General features: G+C 46.1%; 1 protein-coding gene across 2 annotated transcripts; it reads right to left on the reverse strand.

Annotated features, from left to right (window-relative positions):
• Positions 1–3: 3 nt before the first annotated feature.
• LOC118210346 (NADPH--cytochrome P450 reductase-like) lies at positions 4–17,804 on the reverse strand. 2 transcript variants are annotated; one of them, XM_035386455.1, is made up of 16 exons: positions 17,716–17,804; positions 14,268–14,450; positions 9,317–9,365; positions 8,267–8,395; positions 7,696–7,845; positions 6,019–6,143; positions 5,337–5,426; positions 5,098–5,196; positions 4,613–4,729; positions 4,011–4,129; positions 3,362–3,543; positions 3,007–3,156; positions 2,374–2,641; positions 1,877–2,022; positions 1,311–1,396; positions 4–846 (listed from the first exon to the last, which is right to left on the reverse strand). In XM_035386455.1, the coding sequence occupies exons 2-16, from the start codon at positions 14,444–14,446 to the stop codon at positions 702–704; spliced, it is 2,034 nt and encodes a 677-aa protein (XP_035242346.1). In that variant the 5' UTR covers positions 14,447–14,450; positions 17,716–17,804; the 3' UTR covers positions 4–701. The 2 variants fall into 2 exon arrangements, with proteins under 2 accessions (XP_035242346.1, XP_035242347.1); XM_035386456.1 differs by lacking the exons at positions 14,268–14,450; positions 17,716–17,804 and adding an exon at positions 10,366–10,698.
• Positions 17,805–19,493: the final 1,689 nt, after the last annotated feature.

The following is a 19,493-nucleotide window of genomic DNA, read 5'->3' on the forward strand; positions in this document are numbered from 1 at the left end:
GAATGATTTTACAATATATTTTATTATTGTCGGTGCTAGCAAGTGATTGTCTTTAAAACCGATTTCAAGTGTCCAGTACAAGCCACCGACATGTACCATAAATATAAGGCCAGATTAGAAATGGACATGACTGCACAGATGATGTGTGAATATCAGACAGGCCTGCTATACTGTGGATGTCTGACCGTTCTTCTTGTCACAGTTGAGCATCTTGCACATAAAATAATCCTTAAAAAACAGTCTCCACATAATCCCAAACGGCAGTTTTTTTCAAAGGTTAAGAAATGGTTTTTCACCTTTTTAAAATATTATGATTTGCCTGTTCTCTACAGCATTAAATGTATTACTCATCCTTGATATTTACACACTCAATTAACCCGACGACAACACATTCTACGTGTGACAGTTAGAGCTCACTTTAAAATTCCTTCTTATGTCAGATCTGATGAGTGTGTGCAACGTTAACAGGCCACAGTTGTTATTTTGGTCAGGAAAAAGCTTAGCACTTACAGAATCCAACCTGAGGTAGCCAACCAACTCAACCCTGACATCACATTCAACGAATAGTTCATCTCTGAAGGTTTTAAGTTTTGTCTTGCAAAAAAAATACCAGCAGTGATTAGCCAGTCATCCAGAATCCAGAACGGAATGTGCGTTTCTGAGAGTCGGTCAGTTTGAGGTTTTTATAGTTTTTTTTTGTTTTAGCTCCAGACGTCCTGTGAGTACCGGCCCTTGGTCATCAGCTTCTTGACGTACTCCGCCGCCTGGGCGCGATCCATTCCTCCGATCTCCGCCGCCATGTCGGAGAAGGTGCTCTGGACGTCCCGCGCCATGTTCCGGGCATCCCTGACAAAATAATAACGGGGTTTAAGAGTTTGGGTGAGACTGTATGCGGGGGGGGGGGGGGGCGGGGGGGGGCGGGGGGGGGGCGTCCAGTCAACAAGAAGACCCTTCAATTAGAAGCCATTGATCATTAGGTGCGATTCATTTGGGAGGTGTGCACATAACACTTAACTGTTAAAACATGAAACCTAAGAATACAAGACTAGACCAAAAAAAGTCAAGAACAGGCCATGCAGCCCGTCTAGGCTAAGCTTTTACCCAAGTAGGGGGTCACATATAACACAGAATATCCAGGATTGGTTCACACAAAGTGTTTTTTTTATCAGGTGATATTCTGAAAACTGCTGAGAGCAGCCGAATCCACTCCAGACGTGGAGAGGCGGGGCTCGGAACCCCTCTGGATGCTTTATGTCCAATGAGAGGTTTTGGCGTGCCTTTGATTGACAGGCCCTAAGCCAATCACTCACCCGCAGACGTAGATGTGTGCGTTCTCCCGGTCAATCAGCTTCCACAGGTGCTCTTGGTCCTTCTTCAGCAGATGTTGCACATACACCTGAGGACCCAAAATGAGATAATTCAGATCACACCTACAGTGGAACTGTAAGCTGAATATCTCTGTTGGGATTCCCTTAGCCTATAAGGCTACTCTGAGCAGGAGTCCAACCATCCAACCGTCCAATCAGAGGTCTGCTTAACTTTCAGGGAGGTGATTTGCTATTGAATTAATGGTCAATTATTTATTATGAAGAATCACTATTTTGTGTGGGTGGTACATCACTGGATACACATTGAGTCAGTATCTAAATACCAAAAATAACCTGAATATCTGAAGGAATCTGACAGTTCTTCACTACAAAATTTTTCAGAATGGAGCTGGATTGTTACTTATCAGTATGTAGCGTATGTACTTATCAAAAACATGCAATGTAAATTTCACTAAACAGAGTGAAACTAAATGGGAGTTTATGCCTTGCAGTGCTGTCCGTCATCCCTCCTGACCAATGAGAGAGCAGCATGGCTCCCAGGGACCCACCTTCTGCTCCTGGTCTCTAGAGAAGGCCACGTTGACCTGCGTGAGCACTCCCGCCTTCTCAAACTCCTCCAGCTCCTCCTGGTACAGGAAGTCTTCATCTCTATGACGACAGCCATAGTACAGAATGGTCTCGCCTACCGCCCGGCCTGCAGGGGGCGACAGCACACATTTTATTTTGTGCGTGTATGTGTGTGTGTATTTGTGTATCTCTGTGTGTATACAGTATATACACACACTCTATCTGTGAATCTGCAGCTAACGTTATTTACTGCACAGGAACCTGGCTGCAGTGAGAGTATATCTCATCAAAGAAAAAAATCATCACCGATAAGAAGATATTTAAAGCCATTTAAAGGTGTTAAAGTGCTTAAGCATTTTAAGCATTAAGCTTTCACACACACACACACAAACACCCACACACCCCTTCCCCACACAAACACACCCTACCCACACGCATACACACCCCCCCCCCCCCCCCACACACACTCTGTCTGTACCTTGCTCTCTGAGCCAGGCCTGCTCCTGGATGAAGCCCATGAAGGGAGCGATGCCGGTCCCAGGCCCGATCATGATCACCGGGCTGCTGGGCTTGAACGGCAGCCGGAACTGAGACTTCCGGATGTACATGGGCACCGTGGACTTGTGCCCGTTGTCCGTCACCCGCTTGTTCTTCAGCCAGGTGGTGGCCACGCCCCTGTTCACCCGGTTGGTGCTGGTCTGGTACTCCACCACCACGGCACAGATGTGAATGCTGCCGGGGTGCACCTGTTCAGGGGGCGAGGGGACCCCATCAGCACACTCACACTTACTGAGCGCCAGCACAGAACATCGATCAAAAACACAGGCCAGAATACCTGAACCCCAGCACTGAATCAGGATGGATGCCTTCTGATAAGCATTTCATTTCAAAATACTTTAACCCTTTAAACACCAGGGTGGACAGGTGTGCACACCTGAGAGGACAGGTACACTCACCTGGGAGGACAGGTGCACTCACCTGAGAGGACAGGTACACTCACCTGGAAGGACAGGTGCACTCACCTGGAAGGACAGGTACACTCACCTGGGAGGATAGGTACACACACCTGGGAGGACAGGTGCGCTCACCTGGGAGGACAAGGAGCACTCACCTTGGCGGAGGAGGCGATGGAGTAGTACCGGGTCTGTAGGCGGGGAAGCAGCTCACACAGGTGGTCGATGGGCGGGCGCAGGGAGGGCAGGTCTTGCAGGACGGCCAGAATGTTTCGGCGAGATTCCAGCACCCAGCTCTGGTACAGACTCTGCGGGAAAAAACACACCCTGAGACAGACTTCAATAAGGGTAAAGAAGCCATTTCAGTCTGGGGGTTAACAGTACTACCTCCATCACAACAACAACATACCCAATTACTCCTTCCCATGAGGAATACAAGAGGACTACAAACTACAATGATGAATGTTAATAAGATAGGTCAGGTCAGAGAGGCCAAAGGTGAGGGTCACACACCTTTCCCTCCGGGGAAGAGGAGGTCATTTTGCGCATGTGCTCCTGTTGGGCGGAGTCTGAGGCATACTGAGCCAGCTCATACAGCACGTTGGTCCGCGGGGGGCTGGTGATGTCCAGGTAGTGCATCAAGGCCGTGCGGTACGTGGTGGGACAAGGGAATGGGTTCTTCTTATTGGACTCCTCTGTGGGGGGGGGGGGGGGGGGGATACACAGAGAGCCAATCAAATGTCAGGAGCCAAACGGTTGATGGAGCTTAAAAGAACACCTATTTCTGAATGCAGGGCCGGGTTACATTCATATTTTACAGGCAGGAAAAATCTGAAAATTCTCTGTCACGCACCTGACAAGTTTTAGCCGAATACGATAGAGACAAAAGCGCACCGTCGGCATGATATAGGAGCTCATAAACAGCTATCTCGCCAAATTGACGGGACAGCATGTGAAACCGCACATCACATGACACGTCATTTCACCGCTCTGAACTCCAGCGGTTTGGCAGTGAATAATAGGCCACGTTCGGGCTTCTCGTGCTCTCCGTTCCTCTCAGATTGTTTTCCTCTCGTTTCTCTTCAGTCAAGGACGGAAAGGCTGACGTCGGGGGACGAGCGATTTCCGAGCGCGGCGGCGAGCGGCGCTATCGAAGGCCTACCGTCAAGGTTCCTGAGGGAGATGACAGTCTCAAGGTCCACGTCGAGCACGTGCCCGATCTGATTGACGATGGCAGGGTCGTTGGTGGGGTACACTGCAACGTGGTCTCCAGCCTCGTACCTACAGCGCGTGGCAGGAGTTCAGCCAGTCACAGACTCATCGAACACTTTCCTGCACTCAAAACTCTTAAAACTCGAAAGAGAACACCATGAAAATGTGAGTAAAGTATATTATCAAGACACTGTAACACTTTACAATATATGGGCAATGTGCTGTAGGAATTGCTGCTGTCCTATGTTGCAATGTATTATGCTACTGTCAAATATATTTTAAATTATATTTTCAAAAAAGTCTAAATATTTGCAATATATGACAGCATATTCTGTTTCTGTAAGGGAAGACTGAGAATACCAAAGACCAAACAAAAGTGGTTATGATACAGTACCAAACTTTACTGCACAACCAGCATTTCGACTGAAGTGCGAAAGAATTCGGTTTAGGGCGCGTAACCGTGGTGATGTTAGCAGTGCTCTCTGGGCTGCTGAGCCACAGGGTGGGGGCGTTTCCTGCGCAGACAGGAAGTGGGCTCGGCAGCACCGTTACCTGATCTTAGAGCCCGTGATGTCCAGCTCCAGGTGCATCAGGTGGCGGCTCCCCCCCTTGTTCAGTTTGCGGTTGACCGTGACTGGAGCCAGAAATGGGTTTTTGGTATCGAAGGGCCTGAACGTACCGGGGGGGTGTGGGGGGGGGGGGGGGGTGGGGGGGGGGGGGGGTGTGGGGGGGGGGGGGAGGTAAACATTAAATTAATTACAGAGTGCTGCATCATATATTTCAGGTCAAGTACCTGTATTCCTTATTCTACAGCACCAGTGGTGTATAACACATTTTCTCCTACTGCGGAAATTTACTATTCACAGCTATGTGCTTATGTTACACAAATGGGAGACTTGGGCAGTCTTAGTTGCTGGAATACGATGAGTTAATAGGACTTAATTCTCCTTGCAGAGCTCGTTGAACTGGAGGAATAAAATTCACATTTTATGAAGAGCGATTTGCCCTTTGGGGAGTTATCAGTTCGGCAGACTCACGGCCTCTGGGTCTCAAAGCTCTTGAGGCGGCTGATCTCTCCGGTGTAGACCGTGCTCATGTCGATGTCGCCGTGCACCTCCAGCTCGTACTGCCGGATGCTGTGAGGGGAGGACGGTACTGTCACGGTTGTAAGATACATAAAAGAGGGAGAGGGGAGAGAATCGGGGCGGGGGAAGGAAGCGAATTGGGAGGAGGAGAGAGGGAAAGGGGAAAGGAGAGAGAGACAGAGCTCACAGACCTGGACTCCTCTCCAGTGGCTTCCACGCCGAAGTGCTCACACATCGCGGGCCAGAACTGCTCCCGCCAGGACACAAAGTCCTCCTCCAAACTGCGGAAGGAGGGGCGTAAAGGATGAGCGGCCATCCTGGTCCGGCAGCCTAACTCTGGTCTGAGGAGAGCTGCAGTGTACGCAGGCTTATCACCGCTACTCTGCTCTTAAACGATCAAGTAAAGCAGTTCAGTTACCTCATCTACCTCACATTGGGCCTCACTCACCAAACATGCGTACGATCACAAACCAAACCATGAGTAAGAACATTTTGAAATTCATAATTTTTTTCCTACCTGGATTTGTTCATGGCTGTTTCCTTATGCAAATCACATGAACAGGAATGCGCATAAAATTTACAAACAGCCACCATTCATCATCTCATACACCTGGGATATGCACAAAAACAAAGGTTTGCACATGCGTCGTGAATCCCATATTGGTTTCTCGTAGGAAAGTTTTCAAGAAAAAAGTAAGAATAATTTAAGAAAAGTTTTGTGAATGAGGCCCACTGAGTCTGAACTGGTTCAGTATGTTTGTGAGCCCTGGGGATAGAGGCCAGAGTCCTGGGGGAGACAACCCTTGCACAGTCTACTCGAGGGAACTCAGCTGTAGTTCCCCCACCGAGGCCACAGAGGGCGCTGTTTCTTACTTGGCGTCGTCGTCTCCCATCCCCAAGTCAAAGATCCTCTTGGCGCCCAGCTCCTCCAGCCTTTTGTCCACGTATTTCCCCATGGCGTTGAAGTGCTCGTATGTTTTATTCCCCAAAGCGAACACCTGGAAATGGACCAAATCAAATAAAGGATCAGGTGTACAACTGTGAAATAACACAGTTTATCAGCGTTACTTATTTGTTAAGCAAATCCCGAGCCATTTACACAGCTTTTCTTCTGTGCATTTACATATTTTCTGTTTTATTACAGCCGGATGTTCAGTTTTCTAAGATACGAGAGCAGTGCCCTGGGATTTGAACCTGCAACCTCTCAGTTGCTAGAATCCCAGATCTCCATCCACCACGTGACCTCACAGACAAGATGTCATAAATCGTATTAAATGCTGCCTGTAAATGTGCGAGAGCCAAAAGTCTCCCAGACAAAAAGTTGTATTTACCAAAACCGTTCTAAATTGAACAAAAACAAAGCAGGCATCGCACATGCGCAGTGAGACTTTCACCATCTATTAAAGAGCCAACAGAGACTTGTCTGACATTCTGAGACTCTTACGTAGACAATAAAAATAAAAGCTGCTCTGGCACCCAGAAGCAACGTTCTCCCCTCTCAGAGAGAAGGGTCGTCGGCAGGTGTTCTCTACTCATGTCGGTTTAGGGAGCTGGGATGGGACCGTTTTAATGAGAACGTGGGGACTATGGGGGGGGGGGGGGGGCGGACTGGGGGGTTAGGAGCTGAGATGGGACTGTTTTAATGAGAACGTGGGGACTGCGGGGGGCGTATAAAGTCACATTGAAAAATGAATCACAGATGCTTGCTGCTTTTACTGAGAACCCCTAAACGTCTCATTTATGGGGGGTAAAATGAGGAACTTCCTGTCTGGAGGGAAAAAAAAGAAAAGAACAGAAAAGAAAATGAAAGCCAGTTGCACTTCCTCTAACAGCTACATGAAAACATATAACAACCAAAAAAAAAACAGAAAAAGAACAAATCACACCTCGTAACATTCTCCTCAAGCCCCCTCCACCCCCCCGCCCCCCCCCCCCCACCCCCCATAAAGCCTTGTTAGTCCTGCTGAAATGTAATGAATGTAGGGCACTGAGTTTTGAAAAGCCCAGCATCGGAAATTAGCATATGCTATAAATGCCGTTATGCATTGCATTGGTTATTGTTTGTCAATACGCTATGTTTAAATGTATCTGCCCCTATCAAATAAACATTAAATAAATAAATAAATAAATAAATAAACAGCTAACTTCCGACAACATTCCCGCCAACTGCAGATCCCGCCAACCACGAAACCCCCCCCTACAGGCCCCCGGAGCATCACGCGGCTCAGACCCAGCTCCACCTGGGAGTTAGGGTAAAGCGACACATCCTCCAACGAATCACCTGGCATCACTCTAGCCTCCCACCATCAGCCGCTCATTGGTCGTGTCATAATCGGTTGATTTTTGTGATCTCCGTCCAATCAGCAGCCAATCTAATCCCTGGGAACGAGGCGTGAAGACTCTTCAGCCAATCAACATCTCAATGGCTTAAGTGTGAAAACACATACCCACCCACCGGCCCTGCAGGCCTGGAGTCGCGTAACCCTGCGTTACGGTTTCCGTAGCGCCCCGTGTCTGTTTTACGCGCGACGGCGACACCTCTGCGCTCACCGTGAAGTTGACGCCCCCCAGCTCGGCGTCGCCCTCCTGCAGCCAATCGTGGAACTCCTGAGCGTTGTCCGTGGGGTCCCCTTCGCCGTACGTCGCCACGCAGAAGATGGCGATGGAGTTCTCTATCTCCGCCAGGCGAGAGAGCTCCGACTGCCGAGGGAGAGAAGCGTGAGCGGGGTTCGCCCTGTCCTCCATTTTAGAAAGAGGAGGAAGCTGTGACAGTCTGTTTCTGTCCTTAATTCAGCTCTTTCAACAGCCCATCCACAACAGCCATGTTGGCCAGCAAGAAAAACTGAACTGAACAGGTTTTAGAAAATATTTAGAACAGAAAGGAACAGTTAGGAACAAAGGAGAACAGAGAGAAACAGAAAAGAACTGAAGGAACAGAGCAGAACAGAGAGAACAGGAAGGAACAGAGCAGAACAGAGAGGACAGGGAGGAACAGAGCAGAACAGAGAGAACAGAAAGGAACAGAGCAGAACAGAGAGAACAGGAAGCAATGGGAAGAGAATGGGTGGAGCAGAGAGGAACAGAAAGACTCCGGGAGGAACGTAAAGGAACACAGCATCACCATGTCGTACTCCTCTGGATCCGCTGCCATCCCCTTCATGCCGTAGCGCTGGGCATCTTTGGCGAGGCGGTTGGAGAACTCCTCGGCCGTGCCCGTCTGAGAGCCGTAGAACACCACGATGTTCCTGCCCTGCAGAGAACAGGAACCAGCCGCCATTTCACAAACCCCTCCCCACCTCTCACTCATTACATCACAGGCATTCAGCAGATGCTTTTATCCAGAGCGACTTACACAACTTTTTACATTGAATTTACCTTGCATCCATTTATACAGCTTGGTTAAGTACCTTGCTCAAGGGTACAACAGCAGTGTCTTACCCGGGAATCGAACCTGTGAGCTTTTGTTTACAACGGCCAGCTCCTTACCCATGATACTACACTGCCACCCAACTTCACTCCCCAGCTGCGTGTAAGAGTGGACAGCTCAAAAGCAGAGAGCTCATATGCCATCCAGCACATGCATGGTGATGTACGTCTGGTTCTAGCAGCGACAAAAACACTGAAACTTAAACTGTCCATAAACATTCAGTGAAACTCAATAATCACAGCAGAGTTATTCACAGATTCACAAGCTGTGATGCAGCACGCAGCACTGGAAGCACAATACTTTTTATGAAATCTCTGACTGAAGTTACATAATTTATATCAGAGTCACAAAGGATGTCATGACAGAGTCATACAGGGCAAGCTTTTAATGTTGTAAAAAGGGTATCTGTGCATTTTCCCGCAGCCTGTCAGCATTAGCCCCCCGCCCCCCTTTTAAGACATTTCAGCCAATGACAAAATTATGACTCCGACTGATCGTAAAATCCCATACTGCAAACCAGAAAGAGCACACCCCCACCCTGAGAGGTGCAGAAAGAGCACACCCCCACCCTGAGAGGTGCAGAAAGAGCATACCCCCCCCCCCCCCCGAGAGGTGTGCTGCTGTGATGAACTGGTACGATCACACGGGGAGAGCCCATGGTCTCCATCAGAACCCACAGCGCTCTACGGAAAAGGCCAGCCAGCCCTGAACTGTGACAGAAAGGAGACTTTCTTTTGCACTCACTGTTTTCTTCATCTTTTCGATGAAGCTCTTTTCTTGTGTGGTCGTAACTCTGAAAAGGGAGGAAGAACAAAGTTACAACTGGACCTTTTTTTGGGCCCTTTTTTAAAGTTCTTTAAGGTCTGAAAGTTCTGAAAGCCCTCTGAAAACAACTCTGTTGTAGTAGATTCACATTCACCTGAAGATGAATCACCTGGCCCATTCACACACGCAGAAGGTTAGATTTTATACAGCTGTTTATGAAACCTGAATAACTGATCAATACGAGAACCGGCCTCTACACAGCTGACATAGGAGAGGAGCTACACTGGCCCTGCAAGACTCGGGCAAAGTTCCAAACCCCCCTGCCCCCCCCTCCCCTTCCCACTAACATTAATCATGGCAGTACAATCAGTGACCATGGCTTAGCTAGCTTCACAAACATGAGATAAGCATGACTGATGACTGTGCAAAAGCAGAGCAGCCTGTCCATCAGAAGGCTGACAGATCGATAGACAGATCGTGTGGTGCAGGAGCTTGCACATGTACAGCACATGATAGCATGTGCGTGGGTGATTCAGCTGCTGATGAAATCTAAGACCTCCCCTTTGTAACAGTGATGTAACAGAGGGGTTACCAACCTTTTCACACAGCTCAACTTCACGAGCAGATACGAACGCACATTAAAATACTAATTATCGAAATGTTGCCTGACACCAGACCTCAGTCAAAAATGTATTTGTTTTGGATTCAAATACTTTTCTACAATTTACTGATCTTGCCTGGTGTATTGGAACCAATGAAATACTCTCAAAAAAGTGCAGGCTCAATTACACCAGGCAAGAACAATAGAGCACAGAAAAGTATTTGAATCCAAAACAAATACGTATTTGACCCAGGTCAGCCTGACACAGCTTGAATTATGACATTAAATTATATTTTTAAACCCATTTTAAACAACAGTACATACTCTATATGACTGATGCAGAGATATAAGTACTACAGTATATAACTAACTGTTTAATCCCACTGGATTGAATGTAATAGAATGTGACTAGCAAATATTAACTTACTTTTCTCACATGCATCTCACAACCCACTGCACCCCTTCACAGCCCGGTCTGGGTAAAAACTGATATAATGCCACAGTTCAGACACTTCAAACATGGCAACAGCTTCCAAGATCCGAAAGCTTGCCTCCTTTTCAAAAAGAAAACCTAAACAATAAAAGGAAACATGCAAGTTGTTCAAACAAAGCCTAAGCTTTCTGGGAAGACGTTAGCCCTGTCAGAGATGATAAAGTGGTCTTTGAGTGAGCTATTCATACGAATCTAAGAGCCCTTCCCAGGCTTAGGAACACAAAGCTAAAAGGCCTGGCCTTTTATTTGTATGGGTAACTGATGCAGCAAATTATTATCCTTAACTGAGCTCTTAAACATGGAAAAAGCTAAATAAATAAATAATAAATACATAAGAAAATATTTGTAGAATAATTTCTGGAAGAAATGGGCTGTGAATCAGACTTTGTTTGTGTTAAACTGTTCCTGGATTAAAACGTGATTTTTTTTAAACGTTCAGTTTCAGGAAAAGAGGAAAAATAATAACAATAAAGGCAAATTAATACAGACTTTCATAATTACTATCAAACAAAAAGACACATTCTGCCCTGAATTCTATTTTAAATTTCCATGTGAGACATACCAAAAACCAAAAACACAAGTTTAGAAATTTCACGCGGAGAGCTGGGAATTCTTTGATAAAATTTCTAAGTGCAAGAAACTCCTGACGGTGGGCATTCGTTAAGCTCAATCTGCCACACAGGCTTCGGTCTCGTCCCCGGAGAGCGGAGAGCGCAGTGTTCTGGGGGTGAGTATGACCGCGCGGGAGGTCTGAGAGGGGTTCAGGCAGAGCTGAGCTGCCTCTGCACAGACTCATTAAGGACAATCAGGGTGGACCCTCATTAACACGCAATGTGCCAAATAAAATACATTCACAACGCCGAAAAAAAATATATATATCGCGACCCTTCACAGCACGTCGGGAAATAAACAAATCATTGCTCATTTTTAGATGTTGCAATACATTTGTAAACATACACAGCAGTCAAACATATTCATTAATGTCAATATGATAAAAATGCATGAACTTTGGACACTTTCTTTACAATTATAAATAAATGTATTTCATAGCAGTGTGTTTTTTCCCCCAAAAATTGCAATATCCAAAAGCGTATCTGTATACTTGCCAATTGTATTCTGAAGTTTTTGCGCTTCGCATCGGTTATATATTTTATATATTTTATATATTTTATTTCCATATATTTTCAGTGTAATCCGTTACTGTGGTCAGATCCCTACTGACCTGTGCGCTGGGGCAGGCTGGCCCGCAGGTTCGGAGGAAACACAGCCCATGGCTGACCCCAGAGTAACGGTCCTGCCCCCGACCCTCGGGTCGGGCCGCTTGTATGATCCACACCCGGGGAGAGGGGAACAAAAATCCCAAAAACAGGAGCAGGGATCCCCTTGGAACAGCAGCAGCCACCAATGAGCTAAATCTGCAGACCTCCTGACGGTCCACCGCACCCAAAGGGAGCCAGATTAGAGAATCCTCCCCCCATTACCTCCACTAACTCCCCCCAGACCCCCCCCCAAACCAGCCAACCCTCAACCCCCCATGCCTCATACCACCCCACCCACCCCCATCCCAGCCAAAAAAATATTCCCGTCTGGAGGATAGTGTTGGCGGTAAGGACGCTCTTTCTGATTGGAGGATAGCGTTGGTGGTAAAGACGCTGTCTCTGATTGGAGGATAATGTTGGTGGTAAGGATGCTCTCTCTGATTGGAGGATAGCGTTGGCAGTAAGGAAGCTCTCTCTGATTGGAGGATGGCGTTGGCGGTAAAGATGCTCTCTCTGATTGGAGGATAGAGTTGGCAGAAAAGCACTCTCTCTGATTGGAGGATAGCGTTGGCAGTAAGGACGTTCTCTCTAATTGGAGGATAGTGTTGGCGGTAAGGACGCTGTCTCTGATTGGAGGATAGCGTTGGCGGTAAGGGCGCTGTCTCTGATTGGCGGATAGCGTTGGCGGTAAGGACGTTCTCTCTGATTGGTGAATAGCGTTGGCGGTAAGGACGTTCTCTCTGATTGGTGGATAGCGTTGGCGGTAAGGACGTTCTCTCTGATTGGTGGATAGCGTTGGTGGTAAGGAAGCTCTCTCTGTCTGCGATGCTGCAGCACTTAGATCCCCTCACGGAACAGGCTCTACACACATCTGGCATCTCTGGGAAAGAGCTGAGACTCTATAATGAAATTTCCCATAAAACCCCACAGCAGACTCACACATGTACACACGCACACATGCACACACACTCACACACACAGTCGCGTGCATATAATTTAAATATGCACTCACATAAATAATCATACACACACACAAATTCACACTCTCTCCCCTACAAACACACACACACACACAGGCTCTCTCAGAAACTCAGTTACCAGGGCGACAGTTATCATAACTCCTTTCTTTTCCTCTTTTAAAGGGAAACAGAGCATGCTGATTTCAACCCCCCCCCCCACCCCCCACCCCAAGGAAGGCAGGATGTCACTATGGTAACCCACTCAATCATAAAGGGATTGTGCCTGCATGCTGCATTCAGAGCTGCTTTAAAGGCACATCAGTGAAAACAAGAAGAGAGCTGAACAGAACGAGCCACTTGTCTGTGGCCCCAACGCACACACACACACTCACACACACACTCACACAGACATCCACACACACACACACACACACACACACACACATATGTACATGTGCATGGACACACACACACACACACACACACTCACACTCACATACATACACAGTCACACACACACACACACACACACACACACTCAAACATATGTACATGCGCATGGACACACACACACACACGCACACACACACACTTACAAACACACACACTCACACAATCACACACACACACACACACACTAAAGGAATGTTGCAGCGTGCTTAACAAAAGTGCCAGGCCACAAAGAAATCCTCTCGTCATGATTGGAGCAAAATAAGGAGAGGTCACATTACCCAGAGTGGGCAGAAGTGAAATCAGCCAATACCATGCTCTCACAAAACTGCTCCCCCCACAAAACTGTTCTAAAAGAGTTTTTCTGCAGTCAGTGTGCGACTTCCTTCCTCAACTTCTCCTGCTCGTTTATCTGTTATCTTACAGATGGGACTGTTAAAGACTTCCCACAGAATGTGGCCGTCCCAACCCAATCAGAGCTCAGTGTTCAGAGGATGTGTGAGCTGTGGTGACCGTCCTGCTGACCAATCAAAGGCCAGAACAGAAGCTCTGCAGACTGTTAGAACAGGGGGACTGTTAGAAGCAGGGGGAGAGATGGAGGGAGGGAGAAAGAGGAAGAGAGAGGGAGGGGGAGGTAAAAAAAAAACAGAGAGGGAGGGAGAGGGAAAGAGAGAGAAAGGGAGGGAGAGAGAGGGAATTCTTTCACTCCAATCAAGGCACAATTACCTGTATTTAATACTGACCCAAATCGATGCAGCCAACAATGAACACACATATGAATAAGCACTTTGAGAAATATTGAACTATTCTGAGATACGTGCTTTACCAGAGATCGACCAGAAGAGCAAACCTGATTTTCTCAGTGTCACCAGGCTGTAGAGAAAGGCGTTTCTTCAGAGCTTACACATTCAGTGCTTCATAAATTATTATTGTTATTATTATTATTATTAGTAGTAGTAGTAGTAGTAGTAGTAGTAGTAGTAGTAGCAGCAGCAGTAACAGCACTAGGAGCAGTACTAGCAGAAGTAGTAGTAATGGCAGTAGCAGTACTAGCAGCAGTAGTAGTAACAGTAGTAGTGGTAGTAGTGATAGTAGTAGCAGTAGTAGCAGTAGCAGCAGCAGTAGTAGTAGTAGCAGTAGTAGCAGTGGTAGTAGTAATAGTACTCACTGTGTGGTCAGTTTCTTGAATTCTGGGATCTCCTCTGCTGGGGTCTTCTTGCGGAAGGTGATCCAGTAGATGAGGACGGCAGCGATGACGGAGACCAGGACGATGTCGAGAGTGCTGAGCAGGCCTTCGTCCTCCATCACTGGCTCTGGGGTGGCGGCGTCTACCTCAGAATCAGCCATCGCACTGCATTATGGGTATCAGGACACACGAGCGAGTCAGAACAAGAAGCGGCCCCTCAGCCCGTCCAGGCCCCTCGTGTGCCTGCATGAGACAGGGAGGCCCTAAAGGACTCCAGTGTGTTTCAGCACCAGTTAAGTCATCGATTGCCTGAAGAGTCCCCACGCCTTTCTCTCAAGGCCCCGATTGGCTGCTGACTGAAAGGAAACCACAAATACCAGAAAAAACCGCGGCCCTCCAGGACTAGAGTTTGACACCCTCGACCCACAGACGAGAGCGCCTGGCGTCTACCGGCTCTGGTCCTGGGGGGCTTCCCCTGGTCCTGGGAGGCTTCGGGTTTCTGTTTTCACCTGTTCAGGCCCAGTAAAGCAGGTGAGGGGAGTAAACGGTGTGAAAACTGTCCGCATGGATAAATTGAGGGTTGAGTAACAGCAAACCCAGAGACCCCCGGGGTACCTGGTGGAGAGTATGGCCTCCTCAGCCCTGGTCCCCGGGGCCTAGAAGCCCTGGAGGGTCAGCTGGCGTACACTGAGATGCAGAACTTAACCGACCAGTTTGGGGTTCCTTACTCCGCACTTTCACCTCAGCTGGCTTCCTGGGTCTAAATCAGTTGCTGATTTTCGAAAACAAAACCCAGTAAGAAATTTTTTCCTCTCCATGATTAGAGTCTCCAGCACTACTTCAAGCCCGGACTTTAACTCCCCAAATGTCTCTGCTTCTGCTACTGGCCTGGCAAGCTGTTCTATGCATTGGCAACTCTTTGTACAAAAAAACAATAAATGATTTTTTTTTTTTTATTATTTCTGATATCAGCAAACTAGGATGAAGAACACTTGCATGAAAATGCAAACATGCTAATAAGACAATTTTGTGAAAAAATAATTTTACATGATACTACTGTTGGTCTACAGAATGCGTTCTCACATGTCCCAGAAATATGTCAGGAGAACAGAATCAGGACTCAGGAGGGAACAGAATCAGGACTTAGGAGAGAACAGAATCATAACTCAGGAGGGAACAGATACTTTGTGCTGGGAAGCCTCTCCAGCTCTACACAACCTCTCTAAATTGCCCAGGGCACAGTTCCGCCCTCTCGTGTGGGAAAAGGACAGAACAATACCATGCTCTGAAACAGCAGTGTGTGGGTATAATACTCACTCAATACTCACTCAATACTCACTCAATACTCACTCAGTACTCACTCTCCGTTCCCCTCTTTTTACAGAATGTTCATTGTACTCCCGCGTAAAACTCTGGTTATAGGCCGCTTGGGAATTTGGGGAGTACAGTTTCAGTGTAAAACAAATTTGTTTTTATTTTTCCAAAAGATTTAAATTGGTTAAAAACCCTGATTGAAAAATTGGAGGCATGACAAGTGCCTGAGCTACAACAACAACACAAGAAGGCATAAAAGGAATTAACAATACATTCTTTTCAAAACTTGCATTTTTGCCACAAATCTCAATCACAATCACAAATGACAATGGCAACAGACCTAATCCAGAAAAGCCCACCTTTCCCACCTCTGACCTGTAGCATCTACGGCAGAAATATGGTACCTCTTTACCATTTTAATGCAGGCCACGGCCAGGTGGTGGACAAACAGAGAAGGCTATACAAGTAGACATATAGATGGTTAGATGTAGGCCTAATTTAATCACTTGGAGGGGGAAAAAAAAGATTTTAAAAAACTTTTGCAGGAATGCTGATTTCATTTCATCAGCGGTTCTGCTAAAAAAAATCAAGCATTCTGCTTTCACAAGAGCAAGAGGTGTCCAGAATGTGCTGGCTCAGCTCTTCCTGCAATTAGCTGTGTTCCTGTGTTCCTTTGCAGTTACAAGACTGCCAAAGTGGACCTATCACCTGTACTGTACTGAAAAAAGAGACTCCTCCTTTGGGTGCAAGGGAAAGAACAACAGAGTCGCTACACTTTCTGTACCGTAGCACGGTGTCCCAGAGGAGTCAAAGTGCAAGGTAACTCGAGATATATTACCTTTTTTCTGGTTGCCGTGGCTATGGTCGCCGTGGCAACCGCTGTTACGGCTCTATTACATAAGGCTAAATAGTTTCAGGTAACCTAACCTGTAAAACAAAAAAGGTGTCGCTTGAAAGCAGGGTTAGAGCTGATTTATTTTTCAATGCAGTCAATTCAAGAAATTAATTTAATGAATTGAATCATGCCAATTATATTCAAATAAATTTTGTACTTTTTTGAAGTCTGAATTTTTGATTTTGCAGCAGGACCTATTGAAAATGCGCAGGTGGATGTAAAACATCAATCCTGATTGGAGGGTGAAAATGTGTACAATAACAGTATTTGTACTGAGTAACTAACTAACAGTTGAGTCAAAGCGACCTGAGAGGTCATTGGTCAGGTTGATGACATAGAACAGCAAGCATGATGATGCGATGGTGACTTCTGAAAACATTTTTTCCAGGTGTCACTGCATTAACGCTGCGTCAATAACAATCATTATTCTGACTTAATTCATCCACTTATACTCTAAATGAGTTCATCCACCTTCACCACCCCCCCCCCCCCCCCCAAAACAAACCAGAACAACACAGCATGCAGACTCCAGAACCACATCTGGATGAAACAGTTATTTAGAACACTTAAACTCTGTAGATGCATGTAGCTACAGTTTGACAGTTTGGAAAAAAAGAAAATGAATGAAAATATATCTAAACATGCCTAAACCAAAATCAATCTACAAACCATTGTATGTTCTATGAGCATAATAAAGTTTTTGTTTAAGTGTGTTGAATAATTATTTGAAATAAGGAAGATATATATATATTAAATCAGACAAATATATATGAAATCATATATATAATATATAACCATATATATCTGGCTGATATCCATTCCCAGACAGCAAATGTCAACGTTCCATAAACGTCAGGTAGTCACATAAGAGAATACACGTGTGGTCCGGCTCATAAAACACAGTGACATCAGATTTACACGTTCTTGTCGTTCGGTGTAAGTCTAGGCCTATATAATATTTGTCATTCCTAAATTTACAGTGTGGCTCTTCCCGAATGACATTAAAATGAGATTTAAAAAAAAAAATTGGTTAGTAATGTTGACACGTCATTGGAAAGATCAGAGAGTTCCGTAGTAAAACTAAACACTTCAGTAAAGCTAAAAATAGGCTTGTTATTACCTGTAAAATATTAAAATACATAAAATGAAATAAAGAACACAGTCATTGGCAGTCACTGACCGAGCACTACCCTGTCAACAAAATTCCAGTCAAACACTTACATGCTGCCGTCCTCTGAGTCTGCCAGCAAATCAGACCAGCGCGAAACCGCCAGAGCACGTCTGTCACCGCGCCGCGCGCTTACCTCCCGAACCCCTCAACCAGTGTTTCTGCTGGGGGGGGGGTGGTGGCGCGAGCCTGCAGCGCGTGCACTTTGCGTCGCTCCTGGGCGCAGTAAGATGAGGTGCTTTTAGGTCTGTACGTCTTTAGTTATGTATCCGGCAGTAAAATAATTAAAAAATGAATAATAATACAAAATATCGTCAGCTACGCGTTCGTTAAAACAGCCCGTTGTTTTTTTCACCCTTTGGGTAGTTTCTTATATGGCTGAATCTATGTAAACATTTGCGAACTGTGTGCCTAGACATAATAAATGACTGTAAGTTAAAGTGCAGCAGGGAAGTTAGTATGTGGTTATGTAATTTCTTTCAGGTGCACTGATGGCGTGGTCGAACCTGAGACGGTTACATTCAGTCACTCAGAAACGCAATGCAATCTTCAGGAAGCAAAATATATATGCTATATATTTGTAATTCCATATTGTAGATGACTTTACTGTAGTTAAAGCAAGACTAGATCTAACCAGTACATAAACAGTGAAACACAATATACTGTGATTCCTTAGGACAGGCCTGCCAGTGGAAATCACAGATACTGCAATTTAATTAAATTATAGTGAGAAACTATAATGGTTCTGGGCTGGCATAGGTGTACCTACAACAATGCTTCAGCAATCGTTCAAGTACATTGTCTCTGGTCTAATTGTCCTGTCAGCTTTGTCTATATCATTCTATCTGTATGACTTACTGTGTCTGTTCTTAACAAATGGCTTTATATAACATCTGGCATCTGCAACGCCTCATCCTTTAAACCAGTTATTCTGGTTGTGGTTGGTTTGTGCTCAAGACAGTTTTGGTGGTTCTTTCAGTGCTTTTGTGTGGTGGGTAACTGGTCAGGCGGGGTAAAAGCTGTGTCCAGAAGATATGTGGAGTAATTCATATTATTCTTAAGGCCTCTTTTCTGCACACCTCTGTCTTTGCCAATCCTGGGCTCATATTGTCTCATTACTGCAACAAATCACTGACTGTTTTACTATCCCTGACTGTTATATATTTCAGACAGACAATGAAGCGACACGAGCGGCACAGCAAGAAGGTTGTGGGTTCGAATGCGGCCCGGGCCTTTTCTGTGTGTGAGTTAGCATGTTCTCCCCGTGTCTGAGTGGGTTTCCTATGGGAACTCCGGCTTCCTCCCACAGTCCAAAGACATGCAGGTAGGCTAATTGGAGACTCTAAATTGCTCGTAGGTATGAATGTGAGCGAATGGTGTGTGTGCCCTGCGATAGATTGGCGGCCTGTCCAGGGTGTATTCCTGCCTCTCGCCCAATGCATGGGCTCCAGCACCCCCCACAACCCTGCCCAGGATAAGCGGGTATAGATAATGGATGGACCCTGCCCAGGATAAGCGGGTATAGATAATGGATGGACCCTGCCCAGGATAAGCGGGTATAGATAATGGATGGACCCTGCCCAGGATAAGCGGGTATAGATAATGGATGGACCCTGCCCAGGATAAGCGGGTATAGATAATGGATGAATGGACGGATGAAGCGACACACTTCTGCATTTTCACGGAGGGATAAATTGACTTAAAGGCAAAATGCACACAACAGTGAATCGCTAAACAGGCATGTATGTGTAAAACAAGACAAAATGAAAAATGGAACAAAAACCAAATATAGAGCTGGCATTTTTAATCACCTAAATTGTGCATAAAATTT

The sequence above is a fragment of the Anguilla anguilla genome, chromosome 12 (genome assembly GCF_013347855.1).
Source record: "Anguilla anguilla isolate fAngAng1 chromosome 12, fAngAng1.pri, whole genome shotgun sequence".
Lineage (NCBI taxonomy): Eukaryota > Metazoa > Chordata > Actinopteri > Anguilliformes > Anguillidae > Anguilla > Anguilla anguilla.